We start from the raw sequence: 24354 nt of genomic DNA, 5'->3' as shown, positions 1-24354 counted from the left end.
AAAATGGGAAGTTAACATATAAATACTTCGGGTCGTTCAAAATCTTAAAAAAGGTGAGAGAAATGGCTTACTAGCTAGATCTTCCCAAGGAAGCCCGAATCCATAGCACGTTCCTCATCTCACTATTGAAGAAATGGGTTGGAAAAGGAACCGTTCTTGAACTGAAGCTACCCATTCCCGAAACCAAGCTGAAATCACAGTCAGAACCAGCATAAATACTTGACCGAAGAAGTCAAGTCTCAAGGAGGAAGACGAGGAAAGAAGTGCTGTTAAGATGGGAAGGACAGCCCAAAGAAGACGCCGTTTAGGTCAAAGAAGACGCTGTTTGGGTCGAAGAAGAATGGTTAAAAGGTTATTACCCTCACCTTGAGGGCAAGGTTTTTTAGGGGGGAGAAAGTTGTAACAGACCGTCAGCGCATAAAGGAGCAAGCTCTTAATAGAAGCCAGGGAAGAAATGAGGAAGGCGTGTTGGAGAAGACTTACCTACAGCAATGAGATAAGGTGAGCACGTGTATGGTCAAGATTGGACAAGAATCACTTATATGGAGGGCTGAGATCATGAAGCTCCTGCAGCTGACAGCTGGCAAGGGAGTAAGTTGAAAGGCAGAACGGCACCATTGAGAGAGGAAAAAGAGTCCAAATACAAAGAAGATGAATAAAAATAGTTGGCAAGCCTATCTGTTACTCTTAATTCTCAACTAACCGAGAATTACAATAGAAAGGAGAGGAGGGGTTGTAGAGAGGCATAAAATTGCTTTGAAGCAAATCTCATTCACCTAGGAGGCCCGGGCTACCTCGAAGATGCCCAGAAACTTAGTTAGGGTTTATCAAAATTACATTGTTCTTTCAATTTAAGTTCTTTGAAAAAATATATTTTAAAAAATAATTGCTACTATACTAAGACACCTCAAACTTGATATGAGATGGCGTTGTGTGTTGAAAATAAATTCGTGACATGACCAAGGATGCTTCGTCGAAAGGATGCTATTCATTATCTTAGTAAGTGAAATAGACGACTTAAATATACAAATCTTGATTTAATTAGCCAAAACTTCAAAAAGTCTAACCGTACGTACATTGATTTAGTTAGTCAAGGTAACCGGTAGTGAAATCAGAGACAAGGAAGATATTTGATCAGTAACATCAGACAAGCCAGGGGGGAAAATCATACAATTAACAAGAAAAATAAGCAAAAAACTATGCAAACGAGTAAAAAAAATCAAAGCATGAAATTTCCTTGCAACAAAACTCAGTAAACCTCTCCTGTTTTTCAAAGCTTAAATTAATGGTTGGGCCCTCTCCAACCACTGTTCTGAGATCTTCATCTAGGCTTTAAGGATCCACATGTTTGAAGTACCCTACAGGCCACAGCCTTGTACAAGTAAGAGAGAGTTCTTTCAAGCTTAAACCAACAAACTGGAAATCAGCTCAACCACAAGCAGACAACAATGCCTGCTCTCTCTTTCTTTTCCCTTCTTTTTTTGAAGATTTTCTTCTTTGAAATGGGAATGGCCAAGAACTCAACATCTATAATCCCAGTGAAAGTAGGTGTGGTTCTTGACTTTGACAATGACTTGGATGGCAAGATTGGGTTGAGTTGCATCAATATGTCTCTCTCAGACTTCTATGATACTCATGGTGATTACAAAACCAGGCTGGTCCTCATCACCAGGGACTCCAAGAACGATGTTGCTGCTGCAGCTGCTGCAGGTTCCCTCTCTCTCCCTCCTCTTTCTTGATTCTGTAGTCAGCTTGCTTTGGTTATAAAGCATTGCTCAAACTATGTTTTATGTATGCAGTAAGGTTAAAACCCTCCTCCCGTTAAATTTTATACGGATGATTCATGAGAAACTTCTATATATATCACAATCTCTCATTAAATCTAAGATGATATCGTGAACCTTAATCGAGCTGTTTTAATAATACATCTCGATTATTAAATATATATATATATATATATATATATATATATATATATATAAATGATATCGTGGAGAGCAAATCCATCACCTCCTCAGCCAACACCTAAAGATTTAATGCTTGTTATCTAATTAAGCCTTAGTTCACTATATATGATTATGGACCAGGCTAATAAAATTATTATATATCATTAATTATATTTGTCCATATCATTTTATTAATTGATGTATTGTTATTTATTTCATTTCATAATTATTATTATATTATTAAATATGAAAAACATTAAAATAAAACTAAAAGAGAAAGAGATTTTACTGTACTTTTTCTCGCAAAATATTATTTACTACAATAGTGTTTTTTTTTTTGTTTTTTTTAATCTAATCTATTTTTTTTTTCAATTTCAATTCCATCATTCAACATTATTTTTATTGGAGATTAAACTTTATAATTTATTTTAATTTACTTTTTATAAGGTTATTTTAATCTCATAATTTGAACCTTGGATTTGACAAGTTATTTCAGTTAACTCAAGTTTTTTTCTCCTTTTTCTAATTGGTTTCTCTCTCTCTCTCTCTCTCTCTCTCTCTATATATATATATATATATATATATATATATATATATATATATTTCATCATTTAATATTGGGTTGATTGAAAATTAAGTTTCATGGTTTACTTTCTATAAGGTTATTTCAGTCTTATGGCTCGAGTCATTGATTTGGTGGGTTAACCTAGTCTGATTCGAGTCGTTTTTTGTGTTTTTTTTTAATCAATTTTTTAGTTTCAATTTAATTATTTAATATTAGGGTTATTGGGGATTGAACTTTATACTTTTTTTCAATTTATTTTTTATGAGATTATCCTAGTTTCATGATCTGACCCACATGTTTAATAAGTTAACATGTTTAGAAGAATAGAGACGGACACACAAATAAATATGTTTCTATAATAATTTTTATAATTTTAGAGTAAATTTTAGAGTTTTCAAAACATGAAGGACATGAAAACATATTTTGTGTCCCCTATGTCTTTGTTTTTTCTTTCTTAAAACAGTAACTAAAAGCTACCTAGCTATTGAATACTCCGTGTCAAAGAAGTCACTTGTTTAGCTTTTGCTTGGATAATAATTTAGGATTTACTAATTCATCTAATAAATTATTTTGCTAATTGTTGTCAGCAGCAAAACTGTAAGGAAGAAACTCTTAAATTTTTAATATTTATCTCAAATATATTGATGTATGTGGAAGCTAACAAGACAATAATAACACAAAAAATATAAAAGTTTTAACGAGTAAAAATAGTTGAAGATGTGAACCTTTTGTATTGCTGAAAAATAAATATATGGTGACCCTCTTTTAAATAGATCAGAAAATTAATTTATCTTTATTAGAAAACAACTTAAAGTCTAAAGGCATAAAAAGAATTAAAACAAAATAAATAAATAATCCAAAAGCTCATAGGAAAAAGAACAAAAATAGTCTAAATAGCAATTTCTAAGCCTAATTATGGGAGATCAAATGGTCTGAAAAAAAAAATAGTTTCAAGTGGAAAAACTGCTTATTACCCGGAGAAATTTGGGCTTGATCTAACTGCAAGATCTCTCATTATCATAGTTGTAAGCTACTAACCTGGTCTGACATGACTAAACTTTATTTTGAATCTAAATCTATTCTAATATATAGTCTATAAAAGCATCTATTAGACCATCTATATTGGTCTGCTTGGGTTAGATCTTTATTTGGAACCTTCAATTTTAAATTTCTATACAAGCTCGGCTGCATCAGATATCCCAGATCGCATCAGTTAATTAAGGTGTCTTATCTTTGTTTAGGACGGGCAGGAGAACCTCAAATGCAAAGTATAATCCATTCCTTGATTTCTCTGCATAACCACTATATTAATGATATATCAGAAGTCTAATTTAATATAAAGTGCAATAAAGTCATAATTAAGTCTCTCTGATTGATCTTTACTGATTATTGAAAATAATTGATCTATACGAGTAATTGTTTTCTTAATCCCTTTACAAGTACAGCCCTGGACCTGATAAAAAATGTTGAAGTGCAAGCAATCATAGGCCCAACAACATCAAGGCAAGCCAATTTTGTGATTGAACTTGGAGAAAAAGCTCAGGTGCCCATTATATCATTTTCTGCATCAAGTCCTTCTCTCACTTCCATCAGGAGTCCCTTCTTCTTCCGAGCTACCCAAAATGACTCAACTCAGGTGAATGCTATAAGTGCATTAGTTCAAGCCTTTGGATGGAGAGAAGCAGTACCCATCTACATTGACAATGAGTATGGACAGGGAGTGATACCTTATTTAACTGATGCTCTGCAAGCAGTTGATGCTCGTGTACCGTACCGGAGTGTCATTTCTCCATCAGCCACTGATGATCAAATTGTTTCAGAGCTTTACAAGTTGATGACAATGCAAACTAGAGTTTTCATTGTGCACATGTTTCCATCTCTTGGCGCTCGGGTTTTTGCCAAAGCAAAAGAGATTGGCATGGTGAGTGAAGGCTATGTTTGGATCATGACTGATGGTCTAACAGCTGAATTTTTTAGTTCACCAAATGCTTCTGTCACTAATACAATGCAAGGTGCATTGGGTGTGACACCTTATGTGCCAAGAACAAAAGATCTCCCAACTTTTCGAGTTCGGTGGAAAAGAAAATTCCAACAAGATAATCCAGATATTGTTGATGCTGAGTTGAATATTTTTGGCTTACGAGCATATGATGCAGCAACAGCTTTGGCCTTGGCAGTTGAGAAAGCTGGAACTGCAAATTTAGGCTTCCAAAAGGCAAACGTTTCTAGCAATTCATCCACAGATCTTGCAACTCTTGGGGTGTCTTTAAATGGTCCAAACCTCGTTCACGCTTTATCAAACATTACTTTCAAAGGTCTTACAGGAGAATATCTTTTCGATAATGGACAGTTACAGTCATCAGCTTTCCAGATAATAAATGTGAATGGCAATGGGGGAAGAGAGATAGGATTCTGGACATCAACCAAAGGGATTGTCAAAACATTGAACTCAACAAATAATATGACTGCCTACTCCGATCTTTCAACTGTCATATGGCCGGGTGATACAACTTCTGTTCCCAAGGGCTGGGAGATTCCAACGAATGGGAAGAAGTTGAGAATAGGAGTGCCTGTGAAGGATGGTTTCAGTGAGTTTGTGAAAGTAACAAGAGATACTAGTTCTAACACCACAACCGTCGCTGGATACAGTGTAGATGTTTTTAATGCTGTTGTCAAATCATTGCCTTATGCTTTGGCTTACGAGTACATCCCCTTTGCCAAGCCTGACGGCGAGCCAGCTGGAACTTACAATGATCTCATATATCAAGTGTACTTGAAGGTAAAACTTTCACCAACCTTTTCCTGTACTTGATCACATTCAGTTTTATATCTGAAACAAGATTTGGGTCAGATTCATGCTTGCAAATCTAATTTTTATTGATATCTTGTTTCTTTTGCTCGCTATCAACAGAATTTTGATGCTGTAGTTGGAGATACAACTATTATTTTCAACAGATCCCAGTATGTTGATTTTACTTTGCCTTACACTGAAAGTGGTGTCTCCATGATCGTCCCTATTGTGGACAACAATAGCAAAAATGCATGGGTTTTCTTGAAGCCTCTGACATGGGATCTCTGGGTGACAAGTTTTTGTTTCTTTATTTTCATTGGATTTGTGATCTGGGTTCTTGAACACAGAATCAATGAAGATTTTAGAGGGCCTGCGTCGCATCAAGCTGGCACTAGCTTCTGGTTTTCTTTCTCAACCATGGTTTTTGCACAAAGTAATTTTCCTTTCCCTTTCCCTTTCCCTTTGCCTTTTGAATTTTTCTTCTTTCGTTTAACATATTTGTTTTAGTGTCTCAAACACCAAATTGACTTCATCTTTATTATTTTCAACTATGATTGCAGGGGAGACAGTTGTTAGCAACTTGTCTAGAGCAGTGGTAATCATATGGTGTTTTGTTGTGCTGATTCTCACACAAAGCTACACTGCCAGTCTAACTAGTTTACTTACAGTCCAGCAGCTGCGGCCTACAGTTACTGATGTAAACGAGCTCATTAAGAAGGGGGAGTATGTAGGCTACCGGGAGGGTTCCTTTGTTCAGGGAATCCTATTAGATCAGTTGCATTTCGACAAGTCGAAGCTCATTGTGTATAATACCACAGAACAATGGGATGACCTTTTATCAAAAGGAAGTGGAAATGGTGGTATTGCTGCTGCTTTTGATGAAGTACCATATACGAGGCTCTTTCTGTCGAAGTATTGCTCTAAATATGCCGTGATTGATCCTACATTTAAAACAGACGGTTTCGGATTTGTAAGTACATTCACCCCTCTCCATTTCTCTGTATGTATTGTAAGTGCAAAGTTTGTCAACCCTGATAAAGACTGGCTTGCTGCTTTGTGTTGTGATTTTCAGGCCTTCCCTAAAGGTTCTCCTCTGGTACCAGATGTATCAAGGGCAGTTCTAAACATGACAGAGGGAGATAAAATGAAGGAAATCGAGAATGCTTGGTTTGGAAAACAAAGCAATTGTCCAGATTCCAGCAACTCGGTTACATCTAACAGCCTTAGTCTCAAGAGTTTCTGGGGCTTATTTTTAATTGCTGGAGTAGCATCCCTCTTAGCTCTCATTATATTCATGGTCATGTTTGTCTACAAGGAAAGGAAAATGTTGAGGCCTTTAAATTCCAGAATTTCCATAGGGAGTAAAGTCCGCAATTTCTTCAGGATCTTTATTCAGAGGGACTTAAAATCCCATACTTTCAGAAAAAGTGGGCTGAATGACCGCAATGGCTCTAGTCTGCCTAGTATGGATGCGCCGAGCCCATCGGCCTCTTCAGTTCAAACTAGTTATTTCCCCGGAGATGGAGATCAGTCTTCTACAGAGTTTGTTGATTCCAGTCCAGATAGTCAAACATCTCAAGAGGTAGTAATAAATATTGATCAACTTACAAACCCAAATCAAGAAAGACTAGCAGCTTTTGAAGTAGAACATGATCACAATTGACTTCCAGATGATACCATTGACAGTTTGACAGTGGGAAACTTATAGACCTGTTGATGTAGTTGTAACATTGTAATATAATTGTAGTGTTGTGATAAACTCAACCACCCACCAACAATAAGCCATCGACTACTACCTGCAATAACCTAATATCCACCCACCACTACCTGCTACTTCCGTTTATGTATAAATAAGCCGTTAAACTTATGTTATTAGTGTGGGAAAGAAAAGAGAGAAAGAGAGGGTGTGCATTAAGAGTTTGTATTTTGTAAGCTTTTGTTTTTTTTTTTTTGGTAATAAAATTGTGTGTTTTATCCCTTCTGTGTGTTTCAAAGCCACCACTAGTGGTTTCTCCCACCAACAATTGATATCAAAGCCCCGTTCGTCAGAAAACAGAAGTGTTTTGGGATATACCTGAATTTTCAAAGTTTGTCAAAAACAAATGTTGATCATTCCACAGTGTAGAGCTCCTCCATACGAACTCATTGGTGCAAAGAACAGCCTAATCGGAGCCTGCGGTGAGCAACACACGCCGCATGAAGATCCAGTGACTGTAGCCCACGCGCAGCCACTCGCACCAGAGGTAGATGACGAGTGTCGTCCACACGTGCCATAAATGAGCCGAGCCGAGCCGAGCCGTTTAAGCTGAGTTCTAGCCGAGCCGCAAAGCTGAGCTGTCCTCCACGCCGAGCTGAGTTGCTTTCCAGCCGCAACCGAGCCGATCGAATATTCCCCAGAATATTCCAGGTTTAACCCCAGCAAACCGCCCGTCGTACAAAATTAGTTTTTTGACCAGTTCACCCCATTTTTGACCTGATTTCAACAAAGTCAGACCGGTTCCCTACTATGTGGATCATTCCAGATCGATCTACAGTGTCCGTTTTTCCAAATTCGACTCCCAGAAGGTGATATAGTCATTCAAAGAGCAAAATGACTACAAAAAGTACACAAACACTCCTCCCGAAGCTGACCAAAGACAACTATGATAGTTGGTGCATCAGATTAAAGGCATTCCTTGGTTCACAAGAGTGTTTAGATATTGTACAAAATGGTTATGACGAACCAGAGTCCAAAGAAGAAGAAGATGCTCTACAAGAGGCACAGAAGCAAGCCCTGAAAGTCAACAGAAAGAAAGACAACAAAGCAAAGACCATCATCTATCAAGGTCTTGATGAAGACACATTCGAGATCATTGCTTCCGCTGAAACATCAAAAGACATATGGGAGGCTCTCCAACAAAAATACAAAAGTGCTGATAGAATCAAAAAGATTCGTCTTCAATCTTTGCGAGGTGAATTTGAATTATTGCAGATGAAGTCCTCGGAGTCTATTTCTGATTATCACACAAGAATTATGGTGATAGTCAATCAGATGAGAAGAAATGGAGAAGCCATCACAGATTCTCGAATTACTGAGAAAATTTTGAGATCCCTAGATCCAAAATTTAATTTTGTTGTTGTCGTCATTGAAGAGTCCAAAGAAGTGGACATGTTGACAGTAGATGAGCTTATGAGTTCTTTGCAAGCTCATGAGCAAAAGATTGTAAAGAGAAATGGAGATAAGGCCATTGAGCATGCCTTACAAGCAAAGCTGTCTCTCAAAGACAGATATAAGCAAGGGGAGACTTCAACAAGTGGATATACCACTCAAGCAAGAAGTCAACAATCTAGAGGAGGATTTCAGCGATTCCAAGGAAAAGGATCTTGGAATACAAGCTTTAGAGGAAGAGGTGGTAGAAACACCACCAGAGGAGGTCGAGGACAACAAGCATTCACTCCTAGAGGAAGAGGAGGCGATTACAATAACCGTGATAAGAGGAATATCAAATGTTATAGTTGCAATCAATTTGGGCACTATAACACTGAATGCCGAAGGAAAGCTCCGTTGGAGATATGTGAGCAAGCCAACTATGCAGAGAAGGATGACAGAGAAGCAGCTGCATTACTTGTCCAACAAGGTCTTAGCGAAAGACAAGAGAATATATGGTATCTAGATACTAGAGCCAGCAATCACATGTGCGGCCACCGAGATTTATTTAGTGATCTAGATGAGACCATTCAAGGTCTGGTTAGTTTTGGAGATACCTCAAAAGTTTCATTCAAAGGTAAAGGCAACATCCCAATCAAGTTGAAGAATGGAGATCATAGCTACATCAACGATGTTTATTATGTCCCAGCCATAAAGCAGAACTTGATCAGCATAGGTCAACTTATGGAGAGAGGTTATAATCTTTCTACGAAGAATTGTCATCTGACAATTAGAGACTACAATGGGAGATTAATTGCCTATGTGAAAATGTTCAAGAATAGGATGTTTCCTTTGAACATCCAGTATGATGCAGCAAGGTGTTTGAGTGCCATAACCAACAGTGAAGAATGGCTTTGGCACCTGAGGCTTGGACATCTGAATTTCACGAGTCTGAAGATGCTAGCAAGCAAGAAGATGGTCAAAGGTATGCCTCACATTGATCATCCAGATGAAGTCTATGAGAGTTGTGTCCTCAGCAAACATCACAGATCCAGTTTTGCCAAAAAAGTCAACTGGAAAGCAAAGAGGCCACTGGAGTTAGTGCACACAGATGTGTGTGGCCCGATAAAGCCTATGTCAACTAGACAAAATAGGTACTTCCTCACTTTTATTGATGATTTTAGCAGAAAGACATGGATATACTTTCTGAAGAGGAAGTCAGAAGTATTCAATTGTTTTAAAGATTTTAAAGCAATTGTGGAGAAACAAAATGGCTACATGATCAGAACCGTAAGATCTGATCAAGGTGGAGAATATACAGCAAATGACTTTGAAGCCTTTTGTACACAACAAGGCATCAGACATTAGACAACACCAGCTTATACACCACAGCTGAATGGTGTAGCTGAGAGGAACAATCGAACGATTCTTGACATGGCCAGAAGTCTGCTCAAAGTAAAGAAGTTGCCCAAGCAATACTAGGCTAAAGCTGTATCATATACAATATATCTATTGAATCGCTGCCCAACTAGAAGTTTGCAAGGTGTCATTCCGGAAGAAGCATGGAGTGGTCACAAACCAAGTGTTACTCATCTACGAGTCTTTGGTTGTGTGGCATATGCAAAGATCCCAAATGCAAGAAGGACAAAGCTCGATGATAAAAGCGAGAAATGCATCTTTGTCGGATATGGTGAAAGAAGGATGGGATACAAGCTGTATAATCCCATCACAAAGAAGGTAATTATGAGTAGAGATGTTATATTTGAAGAAGATAAATCTTGGCAATGGAATGATGACCAAGAAGCAGTAAAATGGATCAGCACTGATTTGATCCTTGAAGTTGAAGAAGTACCAACAGTACTTGTAGAAGAACCGATTGTGCCAACAGCTGAATCACAAAGTCCGGTACACAGATTCCCTGTATTTAACAGGAGAAACACATCATCAACATCAACAGGAGAATCATCATCAACACCATCATCAGCATCCTCATCAGAAGGACCAAGAAGGATGAGAAATCTAGAAGAGTTGTACGATACCACTCAAGTCATGAAATATATAACTTTATTTTGTTTCTTTGTAGATAGTGACCCACTAAGCTTCAATGAAGCTATCACAGAAGAGAAATGGATTAAAGCAATGGATGAGGAAATACATGCCATTGAGAAGAATGATACCTGGAAGCTGACTTATCTACCATAAAACAAGAAAGCAATAGGTGTCAAATGGGTCTACAAGACGAAGAAGAATGCAAAAGAAGAAGTGCAAAGATACAGAGCTAGATTAGTGGCTAAAGGCTACAAACAGAGAGAAGGCATTGACTATGGAGAAGTATTTGCTCCAGTAGCCCAGCTAGAGACAATCAGACTGATGATCTCACTAGCTGCACAACATAGATGGAAGATCTATCAAATCGATGTGAAGTCAACATTTCTGAATGGCTTCCTAGAAGAAGAGATCTATGTTGAACAACCACTTGGATACATTGAAGCTGAAAATGAAGGCAAAGTATACAAGTTGAAGAAAGCTCTCTATGGTTTGAAGCAAGCTCTGCGTGCTTGGAATACTAGAATTGATAAGTATTTTCAAGATAATGGATTTGAAAAATGTCCATATGAACACGCAATATATGTGAAGAAAGAAGCAGATGGTAGCATATTATTTGCGTGCCTATATGTTGATGACTTGATATTTACCAGCAACAACCCTACCATGTTTGAAGACTTCAAACAAAGCATGGTACAAGAGTTTGAGATGACAGACATTGGTCTAATGTCACATTTTCTTGGCTCGAAAGTAACGTAGAAAGAAGAAGGGAGTTTTGTATCCCAAAGCGGTTATACCAAAGATATTCTTGAAAGGTTTAAGATGGAAAGCTGCAATCCGGTATCAACTCCAGTTGAGAATGGAGTAGAATTGAGGAAGAGTAAGGTTGGAAATGTTGATCCAACTTACTTCAAAAGCTTAGTAGGAAGCTTAAGGTACTTGACATGTACCAGACCGGATATACTCTACGGAGTCGGACTCATCAGCAGATACATGGAGACACCAGACCAGTCTCACTTGAATGCAGCCAAGAGAATTCTTTGCTACATCAAAGGCACAATGAATGAATGTATGCTTTATACCTCAAGTAAAGATTTCAATCTTGTAGGCTACTCGGATAGTGATTGGGTTAAAGATTTGGATGAAAGGAAAAGCACAACAGGGTTTGTCTTTTTCATGGGAGACACATCTTTCACATGGTCATCCAAGAAGCAATTGATTGTAACGTTATCAAGCTGTGAAGCTGAGTATGTTACTGCCAACTCAAATGTATGCCATTCAATAGAATAAGGAATATGCTGAAGTTTCTGGGATTTCCTCAAGAAAATCCTATAGAGATTTATATTGACAATCGATCAACGATTGCATTGGCAAAGAACCTGGTGTATCATGAAAGAAGTAAACACATTGATACGCGTCATCATTTTATCCGAGAACATGTGAAGAATAAAGAAGTCGAACTAATATCCTGCAAAACAAATGACCAAGTTGCAAATATCTTCACAAAGACATTGAAGGGAGAAATATTCATCAAATTGAAGTTCATGCTTGGCATGACATCCCTCGATTGAGTTTAAAAGGGGAATTTGTTGTGATAAACTCAACCACCCACCAACAATAAGCCACCTACTACTACCTGCAACAACCTAATATCCACCCACCACTACCTGCTACCTCCGTTTATGTATAAATGAGCTGTTAAGCTTATGTTATTAGTGTGGGAAAGAAAAGAGAGAAAGAGAGGGTGTGTATTAAGAGTTTGTATTTTGTAAGCTTTTGTTTTTTTTGTAATAAAACTGTGTGTTTTATTCCCTCTATGTGTTTCAAAGCCACCACAAGTGGTTTCTCCCACCAACATGTAGGCCATCAGAGGCCTGACAATTCATGGGAAAGTCCAAAGGAACATGCAGGAGGCAATGCTATAGAATACATATTACTCTGTTTGATTTCGTCGTTTGTGACACTCGAACTTCAAATTCTAAATATTGAATTACTATATATAACATATTTATAGCTAGGTAGGATCAAACTGAGTTTCAGAATTATTACATTATTATCACAAATTATAGATTTTCTTCAGCAATTTCCCAAGATACTTTGGAAATGCAAGCAATTGCATACCTTGTTTGCGGCCAAATAAATTCTACAGACTTTCTAGAGAAATTATATTGTGGAAACGAAAACAAAAGCATTATCCAAAATTAAGTTACCATGTTTTAAAGAAACCCCCCTCATATTTCCAACCATCTTCATGTTTTTGTCAGGATTTTTATTAAATTGTTTGGAAACAAATTAGAGGATGAAGAAAAGGTACCCTTCAAAGCATGTTCTGATGCAAATATTTTTAATTTAATAGATTCATAGCATCGAGGATAGTGGCACAATTGGGTTTTCACGGTTCTGCTGCTAGTAATGGTGTTTGGATTTTGGGAAGCGATCGGATAGTTTGCGGGCTGTCTGTCAGTTTGAAAGGAGGAAGGAGGGGACAGGGCATCTAATATATGTAATTCTAAATTTTTAAGGTTGTCTTATTTGTTAGGTGAAGGGTAATTTCATGGGACAGTGCAAGTTGATAGCAATTAATATTTTATAAAACATTTTGTAATTTTAGATAATGCTTGAAATTACATTAATTATTGTTTTCTAAAATATTTTTTATTTAAAAATATATTAAATAATATTTTTCAAATTTATTTTTTAAATCAATACATTCAAATAATTTAAAAATAAAATTATCTGTGAAAACAAACATTAAAGATGTGGTCTAGGAATAATCTTTTCTCAATGGTCCATGTACTTTTTAGCTTGGAGGTACAACATTTTTTAACACAAAACAAACCTCAAAAAATAAAAAACATGATTTTTATTTTTTAAAAATATAACCTATCTTCCATCCAAACACACTTTTAAGTCTTAATTCTTAGCTGGCTCTAGTTTGGGAGTGCCGAAACAAACAAAAGGACTGATTTTTCCTGCTAGGACCATCGATGATGCTGAGCTATGCATACCTACATACGGGGACCATTGAGAACTGGGGAGGTGTTATGGGCTTATCGTGCTACATTCCGAACACCAACTGAAGCTACTCCATATTCCTTAGTATACGGGGTAGAAGCTGTTCTTCCACTAGAATATCAAATTCCATCTTTAAGAATTGCAATCCAAAAAGGACTTTCCAATGAAGACAATGTTTGCCTACGCCTTGAAGAGCTTAAAGCTTTAGATGAAAAACATCTTGAGACACAACAATGACTAGAATGTTATCAAGCACGACTCTGTAGAGCTTTTAACTAGAAGGTGCGACCACGCTCATTTCAAGAAGGGGATTTTGTCTTGGCAGTACGACACCCAATAATCATGTCAAAACGCATGGGCAGCAAGTTCCTCTTCAAATGGGATGGCCCTTATGTGGTTCAAGAAGTCTACACCAATAAAGCTTACAAAATTATTGATGAGAATGGATTGAGGATTGGGCCTATCAATAGCAAATTCTTGAAAAGATACTATGCTTGAAATCTGATGTAGCTCCTGGCACGATAATCATGTCATCTTGATTATCTTGCATTGATGACAAGGATGTTGAATCTCTTGCAGCAACTTCAACCGTAAACACGCCTGATGGACAAGGAAATCATAATTCTAGACCACTGGTTGGAAGATCACGTATACTCATGCATCATGAAGCCTTAGAAACTTTGGAAGTTCTTCCACGGTTGGTTTATTATACACACAGTTGAAATCCAAGTTGAGATTGCAATGTTGACAATGGTAAAAAAGGAATAATCATGTGAATCTGCCTCCAGCAGACGTTGCTTCCAATTTCATAGACGTTCGAATCAAGATAATTTGATCATAATAAAGGTTGTTTTATGAGCTTTGGTTAAAAGTTTACAGATTACTTCACCTGCATAAACTCAGAATTGTGTCCTGCATATATACAAAAACAAAAAGAAGGAAACCTGCAATTGTAAACAAATACTGGAGAGCTATGCATACCTGCTAGGACCGTCGGTGATGCTGAGCTGCTAGGTGGATGCTATACTGTTAATGAAGGAACAGAAGGACTGCTAAGTTGGTGACAAAAAAAAAAAAAAAGACAATGTAGTGGCCTTTTATATATAGCCACACTTTAGACCATTGCCTGATTACAAAAGAAGAAGAAGAAGAAAAAAACTCGTATTCTGTGATAGAAAGGTCGGCTGTGCAAGTTGCTTTTCCTCTTCCGAAATAAGAGCAACAATTCCTGTTCAGTTCTGCAATTTTTTCCTATTCAAGTCATAGCGAAAAAAGCGATAATTCCTGTTCGGTTCTGCACTCTTCATTTACCCTCTCTCGGCAGTTCATTCAGGAAACAAAGGATGCGACATGCTACCCAGGACAAAGTTTTCCTATACTGTTGAAATGGCAAACTATCTTTCCTAACTTGAAAAGCATTTGATTATGCTCTGTTTGTTTCAAGGAAAACGAATTCCTGGAATTCGTTTTCCTTACTTTCCCATGTTTGGTAACAAACTGAAACAGTAAGTCAACGGAAACTTAATTCCAGTCAACATACAATCACTGCTTTGAGAAAGGAAAGTGTTTTCCTTCGGTTAAAGAAAGGAAAACACTTTCCTTTGGCGTGCAAGTGAATTATAATTCACTTAGCAGCGAATTATAATTCACTTCTACAGTTTCACTGCTACTGTAGCAGCGAATTATAATTCACTGCTACTGTAGCAGTGAATTAAAATGCAAAGATGACGAATTATAATTCACCGCTACAGTTCACAGTTACTGTAGCAGCGAATTATAATTCATTGCTACTGTAGCAGTGAATTAAAATGCAAAGGTTATTTTATTTAAGTCCCAGGTTTTTGATTAATTAAGTCCTTAATTCTTTAATTAAACTCTTGATTTCATTAATTAAAATAATCTAAAATTTAATTAAATCAATTTCCAATTAAACCCTTGATTTAATTAATTAACCTAGTCAAGAGTTTAATTAAATCTTTAAACTTCCAATCATGTTGCCCTTAACCCAAATTTTAATTCATCCTTCATTTATTTTATTTTTATTTTTTATTATTTTTTTAAATAATAAAAATAAAAAAGGTCAAAATTGGGTTATGACAATTGTAAGTGATTAAATATTTTATATTAAATATTTTATATATATTAGATAAACTTGAAAAAAAATTTAATTCATTATTAAATTATTTTCCAGTTCATTTTCCATAACACAACCAAACACTGGAAAGTGTTTTCCAGTTCATTTTCCATAACACTACCAAACATCGGAAAATACTTTCCCGGAATTCACTTTCCAGGAATTCACTTTCCCTGGAATTCACTTTCCAAAAGGAAACCACTTTCCTGCAAACAAACGGAGCCTTAGTCTTTGCTCAATCGGTTAAGAATACAAGGAATTATAAAGGAAAGAACATTTAAACGGGAATGAAGCAAATAATTCATCAAACAAGGGAGAGCACGCATATCAAGAAAAGAAAGAGAATATGAATCAAAATCTTTAATATGTGATAATTCATTGACTGCTACTCAGAATCACAAACGGATTGCGTCATTGGATTCAAAACAACGAAATCTTTAAAACAAGATGTTACAGTGACCATTTCCAGTGAAAAAAAAAAAACAAAAAATTTTTGCAGCCTGGTCAAAGTGTTGGTTGCTATTCGGGTATAAAGATAAAAATTTTTTGGTCCTGCATATGCAGTAGTTTCAAATGAGGTATTGGACCTGAATATTTTATCATTTGATTTGATAAATCTCAATCAAGATTGATCCATAAATTTTTAATTTTGACTATTATATTTTATTTTCATAATAAAATTTACCTGCTTGTTGTGAAAATCTAATATGGTCAAATCAAATTTTAGTCGAAAATATAAAACCCTCTCAACCATATTTTTCAAGACATCCCCACTTGTTTCAAAAGGAAGTGAACTTGTCTCAAGGAGGCATCTGTAAAAAACACAAATTTTCTACCAATAAAATTTCACAATGTGTTATTTTATTCTTTAAAAGAAAGGATAAAATAAAATTGAAATAAATGACATGGAAAATAAATAAGCCTTCATATATTTCTTGGCCAATGAAAATTTGACACTTGGGATGAGATATTCAAAATATCTTGTCATAAATGCAAGATCCTGTCAATAAAGACCAACCAATAAAATTATATCATGTAGCATTGGAAAAGGACCTGAGAGCCCAGATCTCTATAAATAGAGGGCCTCAACCTAAAGTCAGGAGATTTGAGTCTGGGAGATACAAATTTTCTTCAAGACAAGCTCTTCAAGCAAGGAAGCTCTATCTTTCTCTCTCTCAAAGAGTTCTCAAGCCTCCTTCATCTACGCTTGAAGTCTAAAAAGAACGAAGTTCTGTTGGATCAAGCCAAAACACCCCATAAGAGTTCTTCAACAACACTTTGAAGACAAATTAAGGTACTCTTCAAAGCATCAAATTACAACATCTCGCTTTGCAATACACGCTCAAATTCGCATTCTTGCAAAGCACAAATCTTGGCTTGATTACTCAAATAAATCAAGTCACCATACATCAAATCCAAAGGAAGAATTAGATGATTGCCATATTTTTTTTGAAAGAATATATTACATAGAGATTGTACCCATTCATATATTTAATAAAATCATATATTTGTACACGTATGCTTCTTTAAAATAAAAGGATACCAAATAGCCCCTTACATTATTATAGAATCCAGAGAATTGGGTTGAGGAGGCTGGGATTTGGTGCTTTTAATTTTTCAAATCTTCAAATATTCCACTTATCAATCAATTTATTTTGTATTAAAATGCATTTACTCGAAAGGTACATGAATAGAGAGGTCAAGAAAAAATGACCCGTTTTTAACAAAGGTCAAAGCTCGTGGAAAAAAGGGTTAGCAATTAGATGTTAGACCTAGCTCTTTTAAGCCCCACAATGTACCAGGTCTAAATAATTCCAGACCCATTAAGGGGTGCTTGGGCCAGCATCTGAAAATTAGTTGGGTTTAGGCGCTACGTGTGGACCAGAGGTGAGTGCACGTTTCTATAAACGCCACCAGTAATAATGTTGACCCATATTTACAACATGACTGGTCTGTTAAAAGAAAGTCTCACGTTTGGCCTCCCGGTGGAGAAAATAATTATGTCTAATTTGCACTTACTTGTTAAGTGTTTCCCTTCAAAGAATCAAAATAAATACCAATATCTTCTAAAAGACAATCTTGCTTTCTTAACATTTTTCCTTCAAATTTTCAACGTCTAATATTGATTACTAGATCCGTTGGCCGCGGGCTCAGATACGTTTTGTGCATTGAATCGGCCTTAAACGTTGGCCCTTGTATTAGACAGAGATCTGAAACATCAAAATTCTTTTTTCAACAAATTTTAAAAAAGGTTGTACAAATGTTGCAATTTATCAAAGGAAAAATTGCTAATTCAATCAGTTTTGTTTACAGCCATGGATGAATTTGCATAGCTTATCTAACAAAAATATGAACCATGAAACTCAAAGAAAAGTCTCGAGTTCATGGATTACCGAACGTTTCCTGGGACAGTTCCAGCAGAGAAGACAACTCCAGATCTGCTGAGGACAGCCTCCTTCGAACACGCTCAGAAAACCCTGGCAAACAACTATGACCATTCTAGAGATCGACCGGACCTGACACGGTGATCTTTGTTAGTGTCAGCTACAACGTGAGAAAAAAGGGAAAAAAAAGTTGTCGAAATCCAAAAAGCAGCAAGCATGTTGGGAATCGGGAATGACGTGCATGGGATTGATCACGGATTTGTGCTTGTTCGAATGAGATCTCTGAAGTAATGGAATGCAAAGAATCAAGTGAAAAACAAAAACTTCCAAATTGTAAGTTTGGAAAATGAGCATAAATTTAGAAAATTAAATCAGCATGCTAAGCAATCCAAGTTCCAAGTGTTTCGCAAACAAAAGAAATCCATTTTGGGGGCTGCAAAAAAGCAATCCAAGAGAAGCTCTGACCTCTCTCTAGAAAGCTAATAAAGAAAAAAATAAAGAGAGACAGAACACCTTCTCCCATTTTGGGGGCTGCAAAATAATATTTTCAAACACCGACTTTGGCCTAGGTTTTATAGTGTCGTGGATAGTGGAACGACTGGGTTTTCACGCTACTGCTGCTAGTAATGGTGGGGGGATATCTGGTGTTTGGATTTTGGGAAGAGATCGGATGGTTTGTGGGCTGTCCGTCGGTTTGAAAGGAGGAAGAAGGGGGCAGGGCATCTATGGGATATCTGGGGGGTCTGGCGCAACTGGTTCTCTTCTGGTGGAGGGAGAAGTGGGAAGGGGTAGATATGTAATTTTAATTTTTGAGGTTGTCTTATGGGTTAGGTGAAGAGTCTGTTTTCATTTATTTTTTTGATGGGACAGTGGTTGATAGCTATTAATATTTATTAAAACATTTTGTAATTTTAGATAATATTTGGAATTACATTAACTATTGTTTATTAAAATGTTTTTTTATTTAAGAATAAGATATAGTGTGAAAACAAACATTTCTATTCATTGAAAAAAGGATGTGGTCTAGAAATAGTCTTTATCACCGGCTCAATTTAATGTTGAAATGACAAATTTGTTAAAATTTATTTTTTAAAATATTTTTTATATAGTTTTAATTTTAAAAAATTAATTTTTTTTATTTTAATACATTTCTAAAAAATTATTTTCAAAATAAAATAACTTAATACTTTTTTAATCATAAATAAATAACACGAATTCTATTATTATTATAAAAAAAACAAGTCTACTAAACTCTAGGAGATTCCTTTTTATCAATATAGAATATTGTCTCGCCTGGGTCCAAGTCTTGTAGTGAACAATTTATTAAAATGGTTTGCTTTGACTCTTCCAAATCATGAATATCCCAGCAGTGAGGAAACAACACTTTTCAAGATCCATAGCTTTTATAAATATTGATTAGGTATAGAAGAAAATTGATAAAACCAAAAGTCTCAAGGATTGATAGTGAAGGTTCATATTAGGAGAGCTAAATTGAGGTTTTCCCGTTCTTTTGCTTGTTGAAGTCAGTGCTAAAACTCTGGGAAATACCTTTTTATCAATATAATATTGTCTCGCCTGATCAGGTCCAAGTCTTATGTAGCGAACCAATTTATTAATATGGTTTACTTGACTCTTCCAAATCAAGAATTTCCTAGCAATAACATGGAGTAAATTGCTCTTTTCTTTGTTAAAACCAGTACAGTTTGGCCCTCCCCGCGTATTGCTCTAAAACTCTTCTTGGCTGCACATATCTACCCTTTTCAAGATCCACAGCTTTATACATGAGGGATCTTTCCTTCAAAGCTTAAACAAAAAATATTAGCTAAGCTAGAGTCAGCACGACCATAGGTGGACACTAAGATGAAGAAAAACCATTCAAAGGCTGTTCTCTCCTTCTTTTTTTGTGTAAAGATTCTGTTCACAGGAATGGGAATGGCTGAAAACACATCTATCCCAGTGAATGTTGGTGTGGTTCTTGATCTGGACAGTGATTTGGATGGCAGAATTGCGTTGAGTTGCATCGAAATGGCCCTCTCTGACTTTTATGCCACTCATGGTGACTACAAAACCAGACTTGTCCTCAACACCAGGGACTCCATGAAAGATGTTGTTGGTGCAGCTGCAGCAGGTCTCCTCTCTCACTCTCACCTTTTAAAACTTGATGTTATCATCAGTATGCTCCAATCATGAATCACTATACTAGTTATTACGTAGCAAATAATCAAGATCTTTTCAGCAAATTGTATGGGAAGTCAGAGAAAGACTTCTAGTCCACAATTCCAAGTACTCTAGAATTGTTCTAGGAAAGGCAAAATTTTCAGCAAATTGTATGGTGTGCTATAGTAAACTTTGTCTAGATTGTTACATTTAGGTCGGTTAAGAAGGCTATAAATAGCCACGCAACCATCATTTATAAACCAAGCCAAAACAACTATGCTAATCTTAAAATCTAAGTCTTAAAACTCTCCTCTGCTGCCTAGTATGTTGTAATTTCTATTGACAAAGTTTGCTTTGGTTGTCCAAACCACTACAACTAAACATCTTAACTATCAAACTATTTTCATTTTAATACTAAATCATTAAAACCTTTAAACTATATACCTCCTAAACTACCACCATCTTCTAACAATTTTCGGTTGTCATGTGTTTTCTTGATTTGTGGTGAGGGGGGCAGAGGAAAAGATAAGAGCTTACAAATCCAAAGACATAACTGTAAAACGACTAGACTCAAACCACCATTTTTTGTAATTGAAACTGAGTTCTTAAGAAAGTTTGATAATTGCACGGTCTTTCTCTGCTGCAAAACTGCCATTTTGTCATTGGTTTTTCCCATTAATCTCCATTGATTGTGAAAGATTATTGCATGTTCTTAATTTTTCTTATGCTCTATCAAAACACAGCCCTGGACTTGATAAAAAATGTGGAAGTCCAAGCAATCATAGGGCCAACAACATCAATGCAAGCCAACTTTGTTATTGACCTTGGAGAAAAAGCTCGTGTGCCCATACTGTCATTTTCGGCAACAAGTCCTTCTCTTACTTCCATTAAGAGTACCTATTTTTTTCGAGCTACACTTAATGACTCAACTCAAGTGAATGCCATAAGTGCATTGGTTCAAATCTTCAAATGGAGAGAAGCAGTACCCATCTACGTGGACAACGTATATGGAGAGGGAATCATACCTTATTTAATTGATGCTTTGCAAGCAGTGGATGCTCGTGTTCCCTACCGGAGTGTCATTTCTCCATCAGCCACTGATGAACAAATTGTTGAGGAGCTTTATAAGTTGATGGGAATGCATACTAGAGTTTTCATTGTGCACATGTATGGCTCTCTTGGCACGCGGCTTTTCGCCAAGGCAAAAGAGATTGGTATGATGAGTGAAGGCTGTGTTTGGATCATGACTGATGGTCTGACAGCTGATTTGTTGAGTTCACCAAATCCTTCTGTTACTCGGACAATGCAAGGGGTACTGGGTGTTAAACCTTATGTTCCGAGTACAAAAGAGCTCCAAGATTTTCGAGTTCGGTGGAAAAGGAAATTCCAACAAGATAATCCATATATTATTGATGCTGAGTTGAACATTTACGGACTACGGGGCTATGATGCTGCGACGGCTTTGGCCTTGGCAGTTGAGAAGGCTGGAACTACAAATTTTGGCTTCCGAAAGGCAAGTGTTTCTAGCAGTTCATCAACGGACCTTGCAACTCTTGGTGTCTCTTTCAATGGTCCAACCCTTCTTCAAGCTTTATCAAACACTAGTTTCAAAGGCCTAACAGGAGATTACCATTTCGTTGATGGGCAGTTGCAATCTCCAGCTTTCCGTATAGCTAATGTGAATGGAAATGGAGGAAGAGAGATTGGATTCTGGACACCAAAAGAAGGACTTGTGAAACAATTCGTTGCTAGTAATGGTACGAATTCGAATTCTGTGTCCGGTATTTCAACTGTAATTTTCCCAGGGGACACAACTGCTGTTCCCAAGGGATGGGGGCTTCCCACAAAAGAAAAGAAGTTGAGAATAGGAGTACCGGTGAAGTCTAGCTTAAGACAGTTTGTGGACGTCACAAGATATCCTAGTTCTAACACCACAATAGTCACTGGATTCTGCATAGATGTTTTTGATACTGTCGTCAAAACATTGCCTTATGATTTGCCTTATGAGTATGTCCCCTTTGCCAAGCCTGACGGCAAGTCTGCTGGAACTTACGATGATCTGGTCTATCAAGTGTACTTAAAGGTAAAACTTAATTTTATCTTTTTCTGTACTTATTCTATGTTTTTTATTTTGGAATATTATCATACATATTGATGCCAGTCTTTTTTCTTTTCTTTTTTTGAGATATTCTTTCTTATGTATTTTATTTTACAACCAACAGAATTTTGATGCTGTGGTTGGAGACATTACCATTCTCTACAGCAGATCCTTGTTCATCGACTATACCTTGCCTTTCATGGAAAGCGGTGTCTCCGTTATTGTTCCTCTAGAAGGCCACAATATCGAAAATGCTTGGTTCTTCTTGAAACCCTTGACATGGGACCTTTGGGTGAGCAGCCTTTTATTCTTTGTATTCATTGGATTTGTTGTCTGGGTTCTTGAGCACAGAATAAATGGAGATTTTCGAGGACCTGCTTCACATCAAGCTGGCACTATCTTATGGTTTTCCTTCTCAACAATGGTGTTCGCACAACGTAATTTCTCTTCTCCTGTTGAAACACTTAAATATATATATAAACACCGAATTGACTTTAATTTTAACAATTTACAGGGGAGAGAGTGGTTAGCAACTTGTCAAGAGTAGTGGTAATCATATGGTGTTTTGTTGTGCTGATCCTCACACAGAGTTATACCGCCAGTTTATCTAGCCTACTTACAGTCCAGCAGCTAAAAGTTACTGATGTAAATGAGCTCATTAAGAAGGGGGAGTATGTTGGCTACCACAAGGATTCTTTTATTCTACGAATCTTGTTAGGCTTGGGGTTCGACAAGTCCAAGCTCATTGCGTATAGTTCTCCAGAAGAATGCCTCGAACTCTTCTCCAAAGGAAGTGGAAATGGTGGTATTGCTGCTGCTTTTAATGAAGTGCCATATATAAAAGTATTTCTGTCAAAATATTGCTCCAAATATTCCATGATTGATGCTACTTTGAATACCGGCGGTTTTGGCTTTGTAAGCTCACCTTCCCATCTTTCTATTTCCATTTCCCTCTATAGCTTATTAGTCTATAGTTTTTTACAACCATTTTTTGTTGTGAATTTCAGGTCTTCCCTAAAGGTTCTCCTCTAGTACCTGACATATCAAGGGCAATTTTGAATATGATTGAGGGAGATAAGATGAAGGAAATCCAGGATAAATGGTTTGGCAATCAAACTAGTTGTCCAGATTCCGGCACCTCCGTTTCATCTAATACCCTTAGTATCAAGAGTTTCTGGGGATTATTTTTAATTGCTGGAATAGCTGCACTTTCAGCTCTCATTATCTTCATAGTGATGTTTGTTCATCAGGAGGGGAGAGTAGCCTTGAGACCCTCTGACTCCACAACTTCAATATGGAGTAAAATTCGACATTTGTTTAGCATTTTCAATCAAAGGGACTTCACATCTCATATCGAAGTGAATGGGATTCACCTTCCAAGTATGGGCATGGCAAGTCAATCGGGCAATTCAGCTCACACTGAAATTCATGGATATCCGTCCTCTGCAGGGTGTGATACCAGTCGAAATAGCCAATCACCTCAAGTTAAGGACAATCAGAAGTCTAATGTTAATCATGAGACCCCTCCTCGTACTGATCAAAGGTCTAATGCTATTATTCATCAGAGGACTAATTCCTACTAGTACTCCTGCTCCTTGAGATAACAACGGTCCGGCACAGCTACACTCTCGGTTTTTCTCGTTCTTATATGATTTACTGTCCTATATAAGCCTACAAGAGACCAGAAGGGGCTGCTCACTTGTACGAATTTGGAGAATTCCTTATATATGTACATATGTTGTTTCCCCCTCCAAGATTTTGATGAATTCCAATGTAAATGTGTTATGGTGGCTGCCATGAATAATTGACATTTGTGATGCACCTTCAAGAAAAGAAAATATTTATATTATGAAAAGTTGCCCGGTGATCAAAGCACTTAAATGCTGTTTGATTAATAGGAATGAAAGGTAGGAATTGAGATAGAAATGAAAAAAATAATTAGGATAACATTTTTTTTAATTCCAATACCTTGTTTGAAATATTAATAAGAAATCAAAATAAAATTTAAAATTTTTAATATCTCATTTTTCAAATAAAAATGAATAGTGATTAAAAACATAAGTTTCATAAATTAGGAGGGTAAAAAAAAAA

General features: G+C 36.6%; 2 protein-coding genes across 2 annotated transcripts; both read left to right on the top strand.

Annotated features, from left to right (window-relative positions):
* The first annotated feature begins 1508 nt into the window (after positions 1 to 1508).
* On the top strand, positions 1509 to 7578 carry LOC118030153 (glutamate receptor 2.8). The gene is made up of 5 exons (XM_073406370.1): positions 1509 to 1710; positions 3957 to 5290; positions 5423 to 5735; positions 5863 to 6884; positions 7423 to 7578. Exons 1-5 carry the CDS (start codon positions 1509 to 1511, stop codon positions 7576 to 7578), a joined length of 3027 nt encoding a protein of 1008 aa, XP_073262471.1.
* A 12134-nt stretch (positions 7579 to 19712) lies between these two features.
* Positions 19713 to 24120, top strand: LOC118030155 (glutamate receptor 2.1). Its single transcript, XM_035034154.2, has 5 exons — positions 19713 to 20136; positions 20909 to 22248; positions 22388 to 22700; positions 22778 to 23178; positions 23271 to 24120. The coding sequence occupies exons 1-5, from the start codon at positions 19869 to 19871 to the stop codon at positions 23844 to 23846; spliced, it is 2898 nt and encodes a 965-aa protein (XP_034890045.1). The 5' UTR covers positions 19713 to 19868; the 3' UTR covers positions 23847 to 24120.
* The last annotated feature ends 234 nt before the right edge of the window (positions 24121 to 24354 follow it).

The sequence above is a fragment of the Populus alba genome, chromosome 18 (assembly GCF_005239225.2).
Source record: "Populus alba chromosome 18, ASM523922v2, whole genome shotgun sequence".
Lineage (NCBI taxonomy): Eukaryota > Viridiplantae > Streptophyta > Magnoliopsida > Malpighiales > Salicaceae > Populus > Populus alba.
This window is presented reverse-complemented; position numbering and strand designations above follow the sequence as displayed.

Excerpts from the sequence above, each read along its gene's own strand:
- LOC118030153 (XM_073406370.1), top strand. The coding sequence starts at position 1,509 with ATGGCCAAGAACTCAACATCTATAATCCCAGTGAAAGTAGGTGTGGTT. Across the intron at positions 1,711-3,956 it reads TGCTGCTGCAGCTGCTGCAG|CCCTGGACCTGATAAAAAAT; the intron begins GTTCCCTCTCTC and ends TTACAAGTACAG. Across the intron at positions 5,736-5,862 it reads AACCATGGTTTTTGCACAAA|GGGAGACAGTTGTTAGCAAC; the intron begins GTAATTTTCCTT and ends CTATGATTGCAG.
- LOC118030155 (XM_035034154.2), top strand. The coding sequence starts at position 19,869 with ATGAAGAAAAACCATTCAAAGGCTGTTCTCTCCTTCTTTTTTTGTGTA. Across the intron at positions 20,137-20,908 it reads TGTTGGTGCAGCTGCAGCAG|CCCTGGACTTGATAAAAAAT; the intron begins GTCTCCTCTCTC and ends ATCAAAACACAG. Across the intron at positions 23,179-23,270 it reads ATACCGGCGGTTTTGGCTTT|GTCTTCCCTAAAGGTTCTCC; the intron begins GTAAGCTCACCT and ends TGTGAATTTCAG.